This window comes from Bubalus kerabau, chromosome 8, assembly GCF_029407905.1.
Source record: "Bubalus kerabau isolate K-KA32 ecotype Philippines breed swamp buffalo chromosome 8, PCC_UOA_SB_1v2, whole genome shotgun sequence".
Lineage (NCBI taxonomy): Eukaryota > Metazoa > Chordata > Mammalia > Artiodactyla > Bovidae > Bubalus > Bubalus kerabau.
Window position 1 is genome coordinate 47,045,207 of NC_073631.1, and position 18,668 is coordinate 47,063,874.

An 18,668-nucleotide genomic window follows, 5' to 3' on the forward strand; every position below is an offset into this window, starting at 1 on the left:
CATAGTGGTTTTGATTTGCATTTCTCTGATAATGAGTGATGTTGAGCATCTTTTCATGTGTTTGTTAGCCATCTGTATGTCTTCTTTGGAGAAATGTCTATTTAGTTCTTTGGCCCATTTTTTGATTGGGTCATTTATTTTTCTGGAGTTGAGCTGTAGGAGTTGCTTGTATATTCTTGAGATTAGTTGTTTGTCAGTTGCTTCATTTGCTACTATCTTCTCCCATTCTGAAGGCTGTCTTTTCACCTTGCTGATAGTTTCTTTTGATGTGCAGAAGCTTTTAAGGTTAATTAGGTCCCATTTGTTTATTTTTGCTTTTATTTCCAATATTCTGGGAGGTGGGTCATAGAGGATCCTGCTGTGATGTATGTCAGAGAGTGTTTTGCCTATGTTCTCCTCTAGGAGTTTTACAGTTTCTGGTCTTAGTTTAGATCTTTAATCCATTTTGAGTTTATTTTTGTGTATGGTGTTAGAAAGTGTTCTAGTTTCATTCTTTTACAAGTGGTTGACCAGAGTTCCCAGCACCACTTGTTAAAGAGATTGTCTTTAATCCATTGTATATTCTTACCTCCTTTGTCGAAGATAAGGTGTCCATATGTGCGTGGATTTATCTCTGGGCTTTCTATTTTGTTCCATTGATCTATATTTCTGTCTTTGTGCCAGTACCATACTGTCTTGATAACTGTGGCTTTGTAGTAGAGCCTGAAGTCAGGTAGGTTGATTCCTCCAGTTCCATTCTTCTTCTCAAGATCGCTTTGGCTATTCGAGGTTTTTTGTTTTTCCATACAAATTGTGAAATTATTTGTTCTAGCTCTGTGAAGAATGCTGTTGGTAGCTTGATAGGGATTGCATTGAATCTATAGATTGCTTTGGGTAGTATACTCATTTTCACTATATTGATTCTTCCAATCCATGAACATGGTATATTTCTCCATCTGTTAGTGTCCTCTTTGTTTATTGTTTTAAAAGTCCTTTAGCACTAACAAAAATATTTTGATATATTCCTTATATTTACAGATAGTCTTTATTTCCATAGTTTTATTATTCCTTTATGCTTTTCCTGTACAGAACTCTAACATTCAAAAGAGATGTAGTTTGAGACTGTATAGATTCTGCTATAATTTAACTGACTTCCCTGGTGGCTCAGATGGTAGAGCATCTGCCTACAATGTGGGAGACCCGGGTTCAGTCCCTGAGTCGGGAAGATCTCCTGGAGAAGGAAATGGCAACCCACTCCAGTATTCTTACCTGGAAAATCCCATGGACAGAGGAGCCTGGTAGGCTATAGTCCATGAGGTCACAGAGTCAGACACGACTGAGTGACTTCACTTTATAATTTAACTAGTCCTTTTTTTTTTTTTTTTTTTTATGAAACTAAAACTTTTTTTTTTGACTCTAAAACCATTGTTTTCTTGATCACTTTTATCACGCTCACTACTGACTGACTTTTTGAAAAAGACCACATTTTCTATTTTTGTTTAAAAAAGTAAATTTTTACTGCATTCATTGGAGACTAGTTTAGTAAAGCTCCTTTTGTCTTGCTGAATGGCTGAACTCACTAACTAAATGACTGACTATAGAACTATGTCAGTTTTTTTATTGTTGTTTTACTAATAGTTAAAATCACAAATATCAGAGGTCTGCTTTATCTTATTTTTAAGGTGTTCATAAGGTGTAAACAGTAAAGAGAATTCTGAGTGTCTGACACTAGCTTAATCTTCCTAAAGATTAGGAAGGAATGAATACTAGATGGTTTTCTTGTGTTCTTCTTATCTTGAAATTCTTTGACTCCTTTGGTATAGGACAAAGTCAATAGACTAAACACTCTATGATTCTTCTACAAATTTGTTTTTACCTGTTTTTCCAAACTAAATTTGAACATAGGTTCAAAAAATAATAGTATTTACTATGTACAGGGCAATATGCTAAGCTCTCAAAATATAATGCTAAGTAAGAAACACTTAATCCCTGTCCTCATAGACTGGCCTAATTGCTCTAACTTAACTGATGAGCATGATTTAAATATAGCATGGGTAGTTACACCTTTTTACCTTTGCTTGCATACTTTTTCAACAAAATCGTTCCCCCTCAGCATCAAATTTTACTCATATTTGAAACATAGACTCTGATGAAATCTCCAATATGATTCTCTCCCTGTTCATGCCACATCATTTTAGTCTGCTTCCTCGGAATGGTTATGGAACCTAATACATACTATTCAGTTACAACATTAACTTAAAATTATTAATAAACACTCATTTTTAACTTTTCATGTATGTGTATCCCTAGATAGCATATAAGTCTATCTTCTGCACCCCCTGCAAGTGATTTGTGTCCTTCCCACATACAAAATACACTCCCTTCCTTTCAAGGTTCCCAGAGTCTCATCCTATTGCATATCTGCTCAGAGTCCAGAATGTCTACACCAAAATCAGATCCAGATGTAGATGAGCCTCCTCGGGTACAGTTGCTTAGATCTAACTCCTCACGTATAGTTCTCAGTCTTAAGACCTGTTCTCTAACCTCCTCAACCCACACACACCACCTGCACACTAAGCATACAGTGATGGGATACACATAGGATAATTGCTATAGACTTTCCTGTTCAAAGGGGAGAAAAATAAGGGGCACAAAGGAGTCATTGGTCCATAATGATTTTGAAATTTAGGTAGGAAAACATTAGAGGTTCTTTGATTAGATCTCATGGCCTTGTGATAATTCTTTAGGTTTCCAGGCTTTGCCCTCTGAGCTCTTGGTTTCTCCCTCTGAGTCATCCTTCCTTTTTCATGAAATGTAGCATGTGTTTGCAGCTGAGGAATTTTCTTAGCCTGCTTCCTGCCAGCAGAATTTTGGGACTCCAGTGGTCTCATTTCACTTTGTACTGTTACTGTTCCTTTTGGTCGAAGTTAGCAATGTGTTTGCTGATGTAATTCTCACAAATTTTGTCAGCCTTCTATGAATCACATTGGTGTTTATTCCATTAGATGAAGGCCACATCCAAGAATGTTTTCAAAATGTGGACTTCTGCAGAGAAATTAAGATATGGTTCTTGCAAGCTTTCTAGGAGACCTATTGCTTGATTAAGACGATCTGTGAGATACCCTCAGCCAGTTTAATGGACTTTTTGTACAGCTAAATTAATACTGTGAGGTATCACTCTTAATCTTTCTGGAGTCTTGACAAAAGATTTTACAGTCAATGCATCAGTTTCATTTTTAGGCCATGTTCTGGCAGTATACTGAATTCAGACTTTGTGTCGAAGCTATTCTTAACTTTCTCATCTTTTGCCATCTTGAGAAGCTGAGAATTTTCAAAATGATTCTTGTCCTGATTCTTTTTTTAAACAATCGTTTCTTTAGTTTATCTTACTTTGTTTGCATTTTACTGACGCTACAAGAAAAAATAGGCAGCGCCTACAACACTTTGACTCTGCTTGGCCATCTTCTTAGCTAGATCATTCAGTTCATTAGACATATTTCCTACTTTCCACATTACTGAATGTGATAGTGTTGCAAAGTTTCTAATACTGCCTAACAAAGATCTGCCTTCCTCCAGTTTCCAAAACACTTTTTTTTTCATTTCCATTTAAGCCCTGATATGAGAAGCACTCAAAGTCCAACTTTCTACTAACACACTGTTCAGGCAATTTAGGCTTTCTCTACCATGCTCCTAAAAATCCTTCCAACCTACGCCTACTGCCAATTTCCAAAGCGATTCCCATATTTTTAGTTATTTATTGCGGCATCACCCACGTCCAGCTTTCAACATCTTTTCTAGTTACCTCTTCCTTTGTAACATATTTAGCAGCTGAAAACAGCAAACACTTATTTTCTTATACTTTGGGTGGTCCAGAATCTGGGTATCACTTAACTGGGTCTTCTGCCTCAAGATCTCTTTTGAGGTTGTAATCAAGGTATCAGGTGGGACCATGGGTTTATTTGAAGGTTCAGCCAAAAGTGAATCTTTTTCCTAGTTCACTCATGTTGTTGTTAGCAAGATTCAGTTCAGATTCTATTGGCTGGGGGCCTTTTTAGGTCCTTGGTCTTGGGCCTCTTTCATAAGGCAGTTAGACAACATGGCTAGCTGGTTTCCATCACAGCAAAAGAGAGCTGGCAAGACAGATGCAAGAATCGTTTGTAACCTAGTCTTGAAAGTAACATCTCATTTGCCGTTATTCTCTTTGTTAAAAGCATCAGTAGGTCCAGCCTCCATATGAGTGAAGGAGCTCATACATGGGCATGAATACCAGGAGGCAGGGATCATTGAAAGCTATCTTAGCAGCTTTGTGATCCTTGGCCACTATTTGCATGTGAATCTGCATTTACTGGGTTTGAAAATTGGAAGAGTATCTAGAACACACCAGTGAAATAATATTTACTTAACCGTGTAACAGGAGTATCTGCACAGCCTTGTAAATTACTGAAACTTGAAAATAATTTTATAAGCTTCACACAAACCAAGTTTTACTCCTACACAAATGTACCTCTTGTTCATATGCTCATGTGAAGTATGATGAAATATGAACCTTTTAGAGAAATTTTTACAGTCAAAGCACGTTTAACTGTTGGAAAAATGAATCAAGTGCCTCCTTTCTTTGTTTTCCTTTTTCCCGGGTACTGATACATGTCAGTATTTATAAGATACATGAAATGAAATAAATTATTTTATTCATCCTGATTAATTCTGAGACAAAATTTATTCTTTTACTCTTTACTTCTTTTGTTTTTGTTCAGTTGATAAGTTGTGTCTGACTCTTTGTGACTCCATGGACTGTAGGTTCCCAGGCTCCCTGTCCTTCACTATCTCTCAGAGCATGCTCAAACTCATGTCCACTGAGTTGGTGATGCCATCCAACCATCTCATCCTCTGTTGCCCCCTTCTCCTCCTGCCCTCAGTCTTTCCCAGTTTCAGGGTCTTTTACAGTAAATCAGCTCTTTGCATCAGGTGGCCAGAGTATTGGAGCTTCAGCTTCAGCATCAGTCCTTCCAATGAGTATTCAGGGTTGATTTACCTTAGGATGGACTGGCTTGGTCTCCTTGCAGTCCAAGGGACTCTCAAGAGTCTTCTCCAGCACCACAGTTTGAAAGTATCAATTCTTCAGCATCGGCTTTCTTTATGGTCCAACTCACACATCCATACATAGCTACTGGAAAAAACCACAGCTTTGACTAGACGGGCCTTTGTCAGCAAAGAGATGTCTCTGCTTTTGAATACATTTTCTAGGTTTGTTATAGCTTTTCTTCCAAGGATCAGGCGTTTTTAAATTTCATGGCTGCAGTCAGTATCCACAGTGATTTTGGAGCCCAAGGAAAGAAAATCTGTCACTGTTTCCACTTTTTCCCCGTCTGTCTGCCATGAAATGATGGGACTGGATCCATGTTCTTAGTTTTTTGAATGTTGAGTTTTAAGCCAGCCTTTTTCATTCTCTTCTTTCATCCTCATCAAGAGGCCCTTTAGTTCCTCTTTGCTTTCTGCCATTAGAGTGGTATCAGCTACATATCTGCTGCTGCTGCTAAGTCGCTTCAGTCGTGTTCGACTCTGCATGACCCCATAGACGGCAGCCCACCAGGCTTCCCCATCCCTGGGATTCTCCAGGCAGGAACACTAGAGTGGGTTGCCATTTCCTTCTCCAATGCATGAAAGTGCAAAGTGAAAGTGAAGTCACTCAGTCGTGTCCAACTTCTAGTGACCCCATGGACTGCAGCCTACCAGGCTCCTCCATCCATGGGATTTTCCAGGCAAGAGTACTGGAGTGGGGTGCCACTGCATATCTGAGGTTGATATTTCTCCTGGCAATCTTGATTCCAGGTTGTGATTCATCCAGCTCAGTATACCACATGATGTACTCTGCATATAAGTTAAATAGCAGGGTGAGAATATATAGCCTTGACGTACTCCTTTCCTAGTTTGGAACCAGTCTGTTGTTCCATGTCCAGCTCTAACTGTTGCTTCTTGACCTGCTTCACAGGTTTCCCAGGAGGCAGGTGAGATGGTCTGATATTTCATTTCTTTAAGAATTTTCCACAGTTTGCTGTGATCCATACAGTCAAAGACTTTAGTGTAGTCAATGAAGCAGGAGTAGATGTTTTTCTGAAATTTTCTTGCTTTTTCTATGACAATTTGTTCTCTGGTTCCTCTGCCCGTTCTAAACCCAGCTTGTACATCTGGAAGTTCTAGTTTCATGTACTGCTAAAGCCTGGCTTGGAGAATTTTGAGGATTACCTTGCTAGCATGAGAAGTGAGTGCAGTTGTATGGTAGTTTGAACATTCTTCGGCATTGCCCTTCTTCAAGACTGGAATGAAAACTGACCCTTTCTAGTCCTGTGGCCATTGCTGAGTTTTCCAAATTTGCTGACATATTGAGTGCAATACTTTAACAGCATCATCTTTTGGGATTTTAAATAGCACAGCTTTTTACTCTACTTGTTTCTTACCATTTTCTTTTTTTACTCCTTTTTTACTCTTCACTATAGTTTTAGAATTATGATAGTGCAGTAAATATAGGTGGTATAACTCTATGAGTAATTATCCCTTAAACACACGTGAAGAAAAATACTGCTGTTTTTGATGCTGGAGGAAGGCACTGGGAAGAATGGTTTCAGAGGCCTATGTTTATCCTGGAAAATAGATTTTCATTGGAAGAAGGGAATATTTGAAGTTTTTTTTTCTTTGTTAGTCATATTTCAATTATTTTTTATTCCTGTCCCAAACCTTTTAAACTCTTGGCAGAAAAACCACTGAAATCTCACAGATAGGTTTGCCAAACTGGCCTGAAAAATAACAGTAATTACTTTTTTCCATGGATATTTTAGTGTTATTTGGTTCAAAACTTGGCTTTGTGTGGTCTGATAAATATTGTGATGTTTAGGTTGAAAATGCGTAGTCAGTATATTTAAGTCATTTTTTTTTTTTACATTTTTTAACTTTTAGAGGAATCATTATTTTTCTTCCATGTTTCCCAGAAAGTACAGGGGTTTGTTTTTTCCGTTGTGCTGTAGTAGATTAAGTTAGAGTAGAAGAAGAGAGTTTGTATAGATGCCTAAAGCTGTTTGTTTTGTAGTTGTGCATAAATCTCTGACTAGGAGTGTGATACTGAGAAAAATTGTGCACGACAATAATAATATTATTAAATAACCTTGTGGATATCTAACCATGCTTTAGAACATTATTAATACATTTCCTTTCTGGATTATCCCTAATGTATAAAGTTGTCTTTTTCTCTTTTTTGCAGGTAATATAACATTACGAAGCAAGATGGGTAACATCACAGTAGGTATGTGCTAAGTGGTTGTTGGTAAATTTTGTATTCTTTTTAAAATAGCTATATTTGTGATATTTTATTAGAGTACATAAAATCTACAATTTAGCCAATGAACCTAATAGTATCCTGATATATCAGTCAGATATAGGCAGACCCACTCTATGAACTGAGGATGAGATGGTTGGATGGCATCACTGACTCAATGGGCATGAGTTTGAACAAACTCCGGGAGGTAGTGAAGGACAGGGAAGCCTGGTGTGCTGCAGTCCATGAGGTCACAAAGAGTCAGACATGACTTAGCGACTGAACAACAATAAATATATTAATGTGTGAAATTACTTCTAAAAGTTCATTGATTCATCATCCTATAAATTCTGTATAATTATAGGTTTGCTATCAGTCAGAATACTGTTAGAATTCTAATTTCACCACTTTCTATTCATGGAAAATTACCTAACTGCTCTGTACCTAAGCTTCCACCTCTGAAAAAAATAGAAATAACAGTTCAGTTCAGTTCAGTTCAGTTGCTCAGTAGTATGCGACTCTTTGCGAACCCATGAATCGCAGCACGCCAGGCCTCCTTGTCCATCACCAACTCCCGGAGTTCACTCAGACTCACATCCATCGAGTCAGTGATGCCATCCAGCCATCTCATCCTCTGTCGTCCCTTCTCCTCTTGCCCCCAATCCCTCCCAGCATCAGAGTCTTTTCCAGTGAGTCAACTCTTCACATGAGGCGGCCAAAGTACTGGAGCTTCAGCTTTAGCATCATTCCTTGCAAAGAAATCCCAGGGCTGATCTCCTTCAGAATGGACTGGTTGGATCTCATTGCAAGAACACCATTTGATAGGTACTAACTGTTAACAGTTAGTACCTATCAAATGGTGTTCTTGTAAGGATTAAATGAGATATTTAAGTACTTTAGCATAGCATCTGACATATGATCTGCTAAGTTACTTCAGTCGTGTCCGACTCTGTGCGACCCCATAGACGGCAGCCCACCAGGCTCCCCCGTCCCTGGGATTGCCCTGGCAAGAACACTGGAGTGGGCTGCCATTTCCTTCTCCAATGCACGAAAGTGAAAAGTGAAAGTGAAGTCGCTCAGTCGTGTCCGACCCTCAGCAACCCCATGGACTGCAGCCTACCAGGCTCCTCCGTCCATGGGATTTTCCCATGGCACTCCACTGGCAAGAGTACTGGAGTGGAGTGCCATTGGCTTCTTCCTGACATATGATAAGTACTCAATAAATAATAGCCATTTTAATTATTGTTATTGTTCTAATCCTAAGCCAGAACTAACAGTGGCTAATGGTCCTTTAGACCTAATCACCATATGTGAGGCTATGCCTATGGGAATAAAAGTTCAGATTCCCGGAAAGCTTAGATAGAGCTCTTCTCTATCCCTAGTTACACCTGCTTGCCTGTTAGGTGAAGGCAGTCTGAGCAATCTGAGCTCTAAGAGTGGTGGTTGATTTTTAGACCTTAGAGCACAGGGGTCAGTGATGGGAAACCAGGATCTTTGTTGAGGAGCTATGGCTTATTGCCAGTATGAATGCTCTGGCTTCCTGGTTTTGTCCTTTTGACATTTTACATTTTCTTTTGTGTGTGTGCTCATTGAAATGGCAAATATACTCAATAATCCTTTTCACTATCACTTCTTGTGGATTCTCAGAATTAAGGTGCACATCCCTTTTTAAGTTTTCTAGACGTTGTAACCTTTATGTTCAGTGAGGGATAAATAGAGGATAAAGGCTTCCTAAGTGATAGTTGTAAATCATTTTAACTGAAAACATGACAGGATTTACCTTTGTCCCAGAGAGAAATCAAAATTTACTGCTGACTCTTCAGGCCATTCCATCAGAGGGTGCATCTGGGGTTAGTAAGGAAAGTTTCTAGGGTGAAAAAAAGATACACTAGTAAAAAGCTGAGCTATCTGGGGGTGGAGAGAGTCCTAGACATGGGTAGAGTTTGTAGCAGTAAGGGAAGGGAAGGAAAGAAAGGGAATATTTCCAATTGGGAGGCACAGTGAGTTTCACTGCCCACTATCAGGCCCTTTAGGCCAATGAGAATTTGAGAAATACTTATTTGATAATGCTAGTATTATTGTTGGATGGAATTGTGGGAACATAAAGGGAAAACCCTTCTTTCTAAAATTGGAAATAAATGCATTATTACCCATACTGAAAAAGAACAGCAACAGCCAGGATGAAATGAACAGTAATTTACATCTTTGAAGATGGTTTCACACTGTATAAATGATTAACCCTATAAGTTTTAAGGGCTTCCCTGGTAGTTCAGCTCGTAAAGAATCCGCCTGCAATGTGGGAGACCTGGGTTTGATCACTGGGTTGGGAAGATCCCCTGGAGAAGGGAAAGGCTACCCACTCCAGTATTCTGGCCTGGAGAATTCCATGGACTGTAAAGTCCATGGGGTAGCAAACAGTTGGATACAACTGAGTGACTTACACACACACACACACACACACACACACACACTAATCTGGATGGGGGTAGGAAGAGTGGGTAGTGTCTTCTCTTTCTTCTTTCATTTTATTATCTATAAGACAGTAAGCCACAATGTTTTAACCTTAATAATAGTGTTCATTTCTTAAATTCCTTTAATTCTTTGACTATCTCTATTAAGACTTTGGAAGAAAGTATAAATTATGTCACTGTTTATATATATATATTTTTTTAATTTTATTTTATTTTTAAACTTTACAATATTGTATTAGCTCCACCAAACATTGAAATGAATCCGCCACAGGTACACCCGTGCCCCCCATCCTGAACACCCCTCCCCACACCCTCCCCTTGGGTCGTCCCAGTGCACCAGCCCCAAGCATCCAGTATCGTGCATCGAACCTGGACTGGCGACTCGTTTCATACATGATATTTTACATGTTTCAATGCCATTCTCCCAAATCTCCCCACCCTCTCCCTCTCCCGCAGAGTCCATTAGACTGATGTATACATCAGTGTCTCTTTTGCTGTCTCATACACAGGGTTATTGTGGTCTTAAAATTCTGTTAGCATTTGAATACAGCCCTGGATATGGCAAAAACTAGTCCACATATATTTACCAAGTGCCTGCTCCATACCAGGAGCTCGTGTAGATACTGGGGAATATGTTGGTCAAAAGATATTGTCTTCATGTTCACCTTTGGGCTGAGAAGAAAAATAGTAAGTATGTGAATAACAAAAGATAATTTCACATAGTGTAATGAATAAATAAGAGAGGGTAATGTAATAGAGCAGAAAGAAAGCTGCTTTGTTTAGCAATCAAGGAGAGTCTGGAGAAGAGATACTTGAATTAAGGTCAGAATAATGGGGAAAAGGCATGTAAAATTCTGGATGCACAGCTCCATGGATATAGAGGACAGCCAGTGCAAGCCCTTACGTGGAATGAGTTTATCAGTTTGCAGAGAAGATACATTCACAAAAATCGAGTCTTTCATAAACAAAGTGTCGTTTTTCATTTATATATATCTTTAATTTCTCTTACCTTGTTTTTTAGTTTCCAGTGTAATGGTCTGAGATATCTTTGGTTAAATTTGCTTTTTTGACCCCATTATGAATGGAATTTTAGAAAATTTCATTTTCTAATGGTCTGCTGCTGATATATAAAAAAAATACAAATGACCTTTATTTATGGACTATGTTTCTTGTGACCTTGCTAAGTTTATTTATTTATTCTAAATAGTGTATTTTTTAGAATCCAGAATTCTTTTCTAGGTAGGCAGTCATTCCATTTGCAATTAATACAGTTTTATCTCTTTCTTTCCAATCTGTTTTCCTTTTTTTCTCTTTTGCCTTATTAGGCTAGGAAGGTTCTGCAGCACAATATTGAATAATAGTGGCAGATTGTTCCCAGTCCTAGTATCCAGTATTAGAGGGAATACATTCAGTGTTTTCCCTTTTAAGTGTGATGTTAGCTATGCAGGCTTTTCATAGATACTCTTTATCAGCGAGGAAATTCTTTTTATTCCTAGTTTCCTGAAAGATTTTTTTTTTCTTTGATCATGAATGGATGTTGAATTTTGTCAAATGTATTTTCTGTATTTATTGAAATGATTGCTTTTTTAATTCTTTTTTTACTCTATTAATGATCAATTGCATTGATTTTTGATGTTAACTAACCTTGTACAGTTGGATGGCATCATCGACTCAATGGACATGGGTTTGGGTGGACTCCGGGAGTTGGTAATGGACAGGGAGGCCTGGCGTGCTGCGGTTCATGGGGTCGCAAAGAGTCAGACACGACCCAGTGACTGAACTGAACTGAACTGAACTGAACTTTGTATTCCTCGGATCAACCATACCTAATCATGATGTAGTATCCTATTTATGGCAGAAAGTGAAAAGGAACTAAAGAATCTCTTGATAACAGTGAAAGAGGAGAGTGAAAAGCTGGCTTAAAACTCAACATTCAAAAAACTAAGATCATGGCATCTGGTCCCCATCACTTCATGGCAAATAGATGGGGAAACAATGGAAACAGTGGCAGACTTTATTTTCCTTGGCTCCAAAATCATTGAAGATGGTGACTGCAGCCATGAAATTAAAAGATGCTTGTTCCTTGGAAGAAAAGCTGTGACAAACCTAGACAGCATATTAAAAAGCAGAGACATTACTTGACTGACAAAGGTCTGTCTAGTCAAAGCTATGGTTTTTCCAGTAGTCATGTATGGATGTGAGAGGTGGACCCTAAAGAAAGCTGAGCACTGGAGAATTGACGCTTTTGAATTGTGGTGCTCGAGAAGACTCTTGAGAGTCCCTTGGACTGCAAGATCAAGCCAGTCAATCCTAAAGGAAATCAGTCCTGAATATTCATTGGAAGGACTGATGCTGAAGCTGAAGCTCCGATACTCTGGCCACCTGATGCGAAGAGCTGAATCATTGTAAAAGACCCTGAAACTTGGAAAACTGAGGGCAGAAGGAGAAGGGGGCGACAGAGGATGAGATGGCTGGATGGCATCACTGACTTGGTGGACATGAGTTTGAGCAAGCTCCGGGAATTGGTGATGGACAAGGAAGCCTGGTGTGCTGCAGTCCATGGGGTCACAAAGGGTTGTACATGACTGAGCGACTGAGCTGAATTGATCCTATTTATACATGTTGGGTTGAGGTTGCTCTTTTTTTTTTTTTTAAGATTTATTTATTTATTTTATTTATGGCTGTGCTGGGTCTTCGTTGCTGCATGTGGGCTTTCTCCAGTTATAGCAAGTGGAGGCTACTCTCTAGTTGCTGTGTGTGGGCTTCTCATTGCAGTAATTTCTCTTATTGTGGAGCACAGGCTCCAGGCTGCATGGGCTCAGTAGTTGTGACAAATGGACTTATTTGCTCCATGGCATGTGGTATCTTTCCAGACCAGGGATTGAACCCATGTCCCCTGCATTGTCAGGCAGAGTCTTTACTACTTAACCACCAGGGAAGCCCAGTTGCTAATATTTTGTCAAAGATTTTATATTCATGTTTATGATGAATGCTGATCTGTGATTTTTTATTTTGTAAAATCTCTGTAGGTTTTGTTATTAGGATTACACTATGCTTATAAAATGAAGTTGAATATATATATTCATATATAAATTCTGTCCATATGTGTGTACAATACACACATGATGATGAGAGGAAAAGGAACACTTAGTGGGATGGGAACATGGATAAACATGAACAAGCAGTTCCCAGAATATACATGTACAGTGTTGTTTCACCTTGCTGCTAATCAAAAGCATCTAAGTATAAACTGTCATGACTTAAAACATTGATAATATCCATTGTTGGGAAAGTTAGGGTGAAACAGGGATTCCCATCAATTGTTAGTTCAGATATAAATTGATCATTATGTAAGTCAGTTTGTAAATGTATATTAAAATTGGTAGCATCTACATTTGCTTTGTTCTAGCACTTCCTCTTTTAGAACTTTATCTCAAGGAGAGAGTCTAGTAAGGATATAAGGATATATACATGAGGATATAAAGATATATACGTGATGTATGTATATATCATCTCTGTTTTTAATAGCAAAAGAAAGTATACATTTTAGGTTGTTCCCAGTAAGAGAATAACTAAATACAGTATGCTACAGTCATAAAGTGAATTTTCTTCAGCCTTTAACAATATACTTAGGTCTGTAGTTTACATTATAGAAGGATATTCCTGACATTTAAGTAAATGAAAAAAAATAGTAAAACATTGTACTATTATTTCAAAATATGCTTTCATATTGAGTATTAAATCAGAAAAAAGGGAGGGAAGGAGAATGAGAGTGGAAGTAAGAGGAGAGCACAGCAGAATTCATCCAGAATTTATATAGAAATCAAAGTTGTTTGGATCCTGTTACAGGTTTCTTCCTTTGAATATATCTGGACCTAAGTCACTGATTTGTGGGAATAGATCCCATTTTTACTGACAACCAGAGCAGGAGATGCCATACAATTCATCAGGAGCCCACTTGAGCTCTTTTGTAAGTAAAAAATCAGCTTTTCTTTAATAAGAGCATACTGTGTAAAAGATTAAATATATAAACAAATAAGCTGACATAATCTTTATGCAAGTCATGATAGTCCTTGTTACTTACTTTGTGATATGCTGTTTCTCACTTTAATAAATTGGATGGAAACAACTCTGTTAGTGCTAGAAAATAGTAAGCAATCAGGGTCAATGAAGAGTCAGAACTGCCCTGAGACAACAGTCTTTTTCATTTCTGTAAGCAAGAGTTGTATACCTATCTGTACATTACTGAAGTCTTAGAAAAAAGAACTGATTTTACTAGATTGGTAAATCTTTGTCTTAAATAGAAACAAATGTAACATTGTGCGTTTTTGTGGGGATAGAAGCTCATTTTCTTAGAATGTTTTGTTCTAGGAGCAGCAGACTTTATCTGTAAAGAGCCATATAGTAAAATTTTTGGACTCTGTGAGCCACGTAGTCTATGAATACTCCGCAACATTCTCATTTTAATATGCTAGCAGCCATTGACAGTATACAAACAAATGGATGTGTCTGTGTCCCGGTAATACTTTATTAATAATAAGAGGTGGACTGTAATTTGACGACCCTGCTATAGAATCTAAAGACCACTGTTGTTATGATTCTGGAGAAATGTTGGGTCTGGTACCTTAATCCCAAAGGTGACAAGTGGGTAATGATTATTTGAAATTTCTTGATTGGTTGATTTTTGTTTTCCTTAAATCAGATTTGTTGGACAAAGTTGAGGCAGCTCAGCAAATCAAGACAACCTAATTAAAGTCACTTCATAACTTGAGTTTTGAGAAATTGAGATCAGTAGAAGCAAAACAATTACAAAGAAACAAAAAGTGATTTAGGTACCTGAGAAGGAAATTTGTTAGTCTTCCAGAGGTTTCAAAATATTGGAATGGATGTAGAGAAAAAGCTATACAATATTATCAAATTGGAATATTAAGAGACTAAAGATGATACAGGTATTATATTGTCTAATTTCAGGAAAATAGATTGTGTTATCTCCATGGTTCCTTTTAAGAGGAATACATGTAATTATGATCCTTTAAATCTAGTTTAGTTAATATAATTGATCTGCTTCTTAGGTAATCCCCACAATCACTTGGATTTTATATATACATTCTAACCTACATACAAACGGAGAAGGCAATGGCAACCCACTCCAGTACTCTTGCCTGGAAAATCCCATGGGCGAGGAGCCTGGTAGGCTGCAGACCCTGGGGTCACTAAGAGTCAGACATGACTGAGTCAGACACGATTGAGCAACTTCACTTTCACTTTTCACTTTCATGCATTGGAGAAGGAAATGGCAACCCACTCCAGTGTTCTTGCCTGGAGAATCCCAGGAATGGGGGAGCCTGGTGGGCTGCCGTCTATGGGGTCGCAGAGGGTCAGACACGACTAAAGCGACTTAGCAGCACCAGCAGCAGCTACATAGAAAAACCCTGTTCTTCCCAATTTCCCTAATACGTTTAGAGCTCTCTTAGAAGCTGAAGTTATATTAAAAAAAAAAAAATTGGTTCAGTTCAGTCTCTCAGTCGTGTCCAACTCTTTGCAACCCCATGAATTGCAGCACGCCAGACCTCCCTGTCCATCACCAACTCCCGGAGTTTACTCAGTCTCATGTCCATCGAGTCGGTGATGCCATCCAGCCATCTCATCCTCATCCTAATTTTCCCTAGACTTATATTTTTAAAAACAGTACGTTTCCTCTGGAATACCTGGTCATCTTTTTTTAAAAAGTCAGTAGGAGAAAGCAGGGGTTGATAGTAGATAATGGTGAAATAGAAGTTCCTCACCCAGCCTTACTTTGCCTGTTCTATGTTCCCTCTTTTGGAAGGCACTGCCAGAAGCTATGTACTGGAAATTATATGTTTTAAAAAGGGATATTTTCATAGTTTTTTTTTGAGGGGGGGCTGGTAGTAGCAGTTGCCTTACGTGTTTCTTATAAGCCCAGCCTGCTATAAGCTACCTTCCTAACATAGAATACCTAGGGGCAGGACATTAATTTAGAAAATTTTCATCAAAGTGACCTTAAAATTCTGCCTTTACGAATCCTTTACATCCTGTATATAAACTTTGTTCCTTGTTCTTGAAATTAGTGTAGCTTTGGAAGTATAGGAATCAAATTGCAAAATCATTATCTTTTGTGTTGCTGTTCCTTAGTTATCTGCATGTTGAAATGAGGTAAAATTATAAAAATTCAGAAGAACTTTCTGAATGTGTTTGAACAATTTCAAGAGAATTCTCCCTTTATCTGAAAGAAAATAGAAAAGTTTGGAATTTTAGCCTTTTGAGCTTAGTTGTTATTCTTTGCTTAATAGCAGAGTATATATTACAAATACCTATTTATTTGGTTATATGTAGTGTTAGCTGGTAGCTGACATCAGTTTTTCCCTTTTGTGTGTGTAATTTTCCAGGAAGACTCAGTGGTCTCTGTCAAATGAACACAATCTTTTTCCAAAGTTGTGGTGATAGAAAACTCTCTGTGGGATTTTATTTATTCTAGTCACTGTCTGTACTAGTAATTTTTGTTCACTTAATCTCTAACGCTTTTTTCCTTAAGGCTTTCTTCCAAGATCTATAATAGAATTTCTCTGTTTTGTGAATCTCCAAAAAATGAAATTCTATGAATGAAGCCTTAATTTGACTCTTGGTAATTAATTTTTAGTTCCATTCATTTGTATTAAAGTGAAGTTGCTCAGTCATGTCCAACTCTTTGCAACCTGGTTGACTGTAGTCTACCAGGCTCCTCTGTCCATGGGATTCTCTAGGCAAGAATACTGGAGTGGGTTGCCATTACATAGCTTTTAAAATATTACCTTTGCTTTCTCTTTTGAAAACACATCTTGAATTTTAATTTTTTGACAGCCTCCAGTGAGTGGGCCAGTATTAGAGCTCAAAACTGATAACATGATTGTATAATTTATTAATGGGTTAGGATATAATTACTTAGCTGTTGTTTATGTCCCATGTGAAGAGAAACAAAAGTGAAAAGCATTTTTTATGAGCTATATAAAAATTTTGTGGGTTTCCCCTAGTAAAAGCAAGAAATTAAATATTGTTTCAAATATTTTACTTTGTTCAGCTTGGGGTAATACACATTTTGTAGATTTTTTTTTACCATAATATATTTTTACTTGGCTTCTTTACGATGCAGTAAGGCAGGAGAAGGGGATGACAGAGGATGAGATGGTTGGATGGCATCACTGACTTCATGGACATGAGTTTGAGCAAGCTCCGAGAGTTGGTGATGGACAGGGAAGCCTGGCATGCTGCAGTCCATGGGGTCACAAAGAGTTGAACACTGCTGAGCGACTGCATTGAATTGAATTGATTGAAGAAGTTTTTATAGGAGTTTCTCTTGGTACCTGAGGAGAGAAATACTCATCTTTGTCCAGCTGCTGCTGCTGCTAAGTCGCTTCAGTCGTGTCCGACTCTGTGCGACCCCATAGACGGCAGCACACCAGGCTCCGCCATCCCTGGGATTCTCCAGGCAAGAACACTGGAGTGGGTTGCCATTTCCTTCTCCAATGCATGAAAGTGAAAGTGAACTCGCTCAGTTGTGTCCAACTCTTCATGACCCCATGGACTGCAGCCTACCAGGCTCCTCCATCCATGGGATTTTCCAGGCAAGAACACTGGAATGGGTTGCTTTTGCTTTCTCTGCCTTTGTCTAGCTACTCCATGTCATTTGTCTCCAGTGGCTTAACTTCCCAACCTCAGTGTTCACTTGGAACACTTAAAAATTAAATACATTGGATCTGATAAATGGCATTTTGAATATAGGTTAGAGATAAATTATTATAAATTATCTTGAAGTCACATTTTAAACTATTTATTCCCAAGTTTTTGTCTTTGTTTAAAGTCTTAAACATTTATTTTAAAGAAGAATGATGGTTCCTTTGTGAGTATACACATTTTTTTCCTTCACATTTTGTAAAAAGTGTATAATTTGGGGCATTATTTTCACCATACTCCCTAATTTGTTTCTACCTTGAAGTAATAAAAGTGGCTAATAAAATACACTTTTTATGAGATCTCTCTAAAAAATATGCTTTGATCTTCAAATAGGACAATCAAATAGACAAATAAATAGAAAGGACAATCGAACAGAAAAACTCAAAAGTTCTGTTGCTGTGGGAAAGGACAAAAAAGGAAAAGCTACACAGTACCAACTCTTCACCGCAGTTATCTTACTTCTTTATCTGACTGTCAGCATTCCCTGAAACTTGAAACATTGGATGATTGAAAACTGGGTTCAGTGATGACAAAGGGAAATCTGAGTGTCAAACCAGGACCACCTTAATTATGATTTTCTTCCCTTGACTTAAAGATAATCTGTTCAGTTCCCAAAACTTGATATATTTAGATATAAATAAACTTCACCGACTTTTCATGTCATTCCTTCCCCTCTGCATCTCTCTAACAAATGCAACAAAACCTTATGTAATGTAGTCTTTCACTGTTAGCTGCACTTTTTAGTACTAGCTCATTTGCTAAAAGGAGAAAATACAAGAGTTTTTATTTTTATTAACTTTGCTACTACTTCTATGTGACTGAATGTGAGATATAATTCTTTAGTAAATATTCAAAGTTGATAATAAACTAAATGTGTCAATGATGCTTAATGGTTTGGGTTGTCATTATTTCCATAATATCCTTCCTACAAGTTGGGTTTTAGATTAAACATGTTTAGAGTTAAGTTTTGGAGGTTACTGCAGACATAGGGATTTTCTTATTAGTTATCTAAGTGTAGATTTGTAGACCTCTGATTCTGTTTTCATTTTTAAAGCAAAACATGGTATGGTTACAAGGAAAATAGGAAACCTTCAGGAGCTCCTTATCCTAATGCTGAAGTAGAGTCTTTTATTTCAAGTTTATAATTCCAGTTACTCAGATAAGAATGATTATGCTTATGGTTC

The 18,668-nt window shown here is 37.9% G+C and overlaps 1 protein-coding gene across 1 annotated transcript in view; it reads left to right on the forward strand.

Annotated features, from left to right (window-relative positions):
- FAM185A (family with sequence similarity 185 member A) overlaps nt 1-18,668 on the forward strand; it is an 83,282-nt gene that overhangs the window by 32,859 nt on the left and 31,755 nt on the right. The window contains exon 5 of the mRNA XM_055590166.1: nt 7,232-7,273. Coding sequence (XP_055446141.1) covers nt 7,232-7,273 — 42 coding nt within the window. The remainder of the gene's footprint in view (nt 1-7,231; nt 7,274-18,668) is intronic.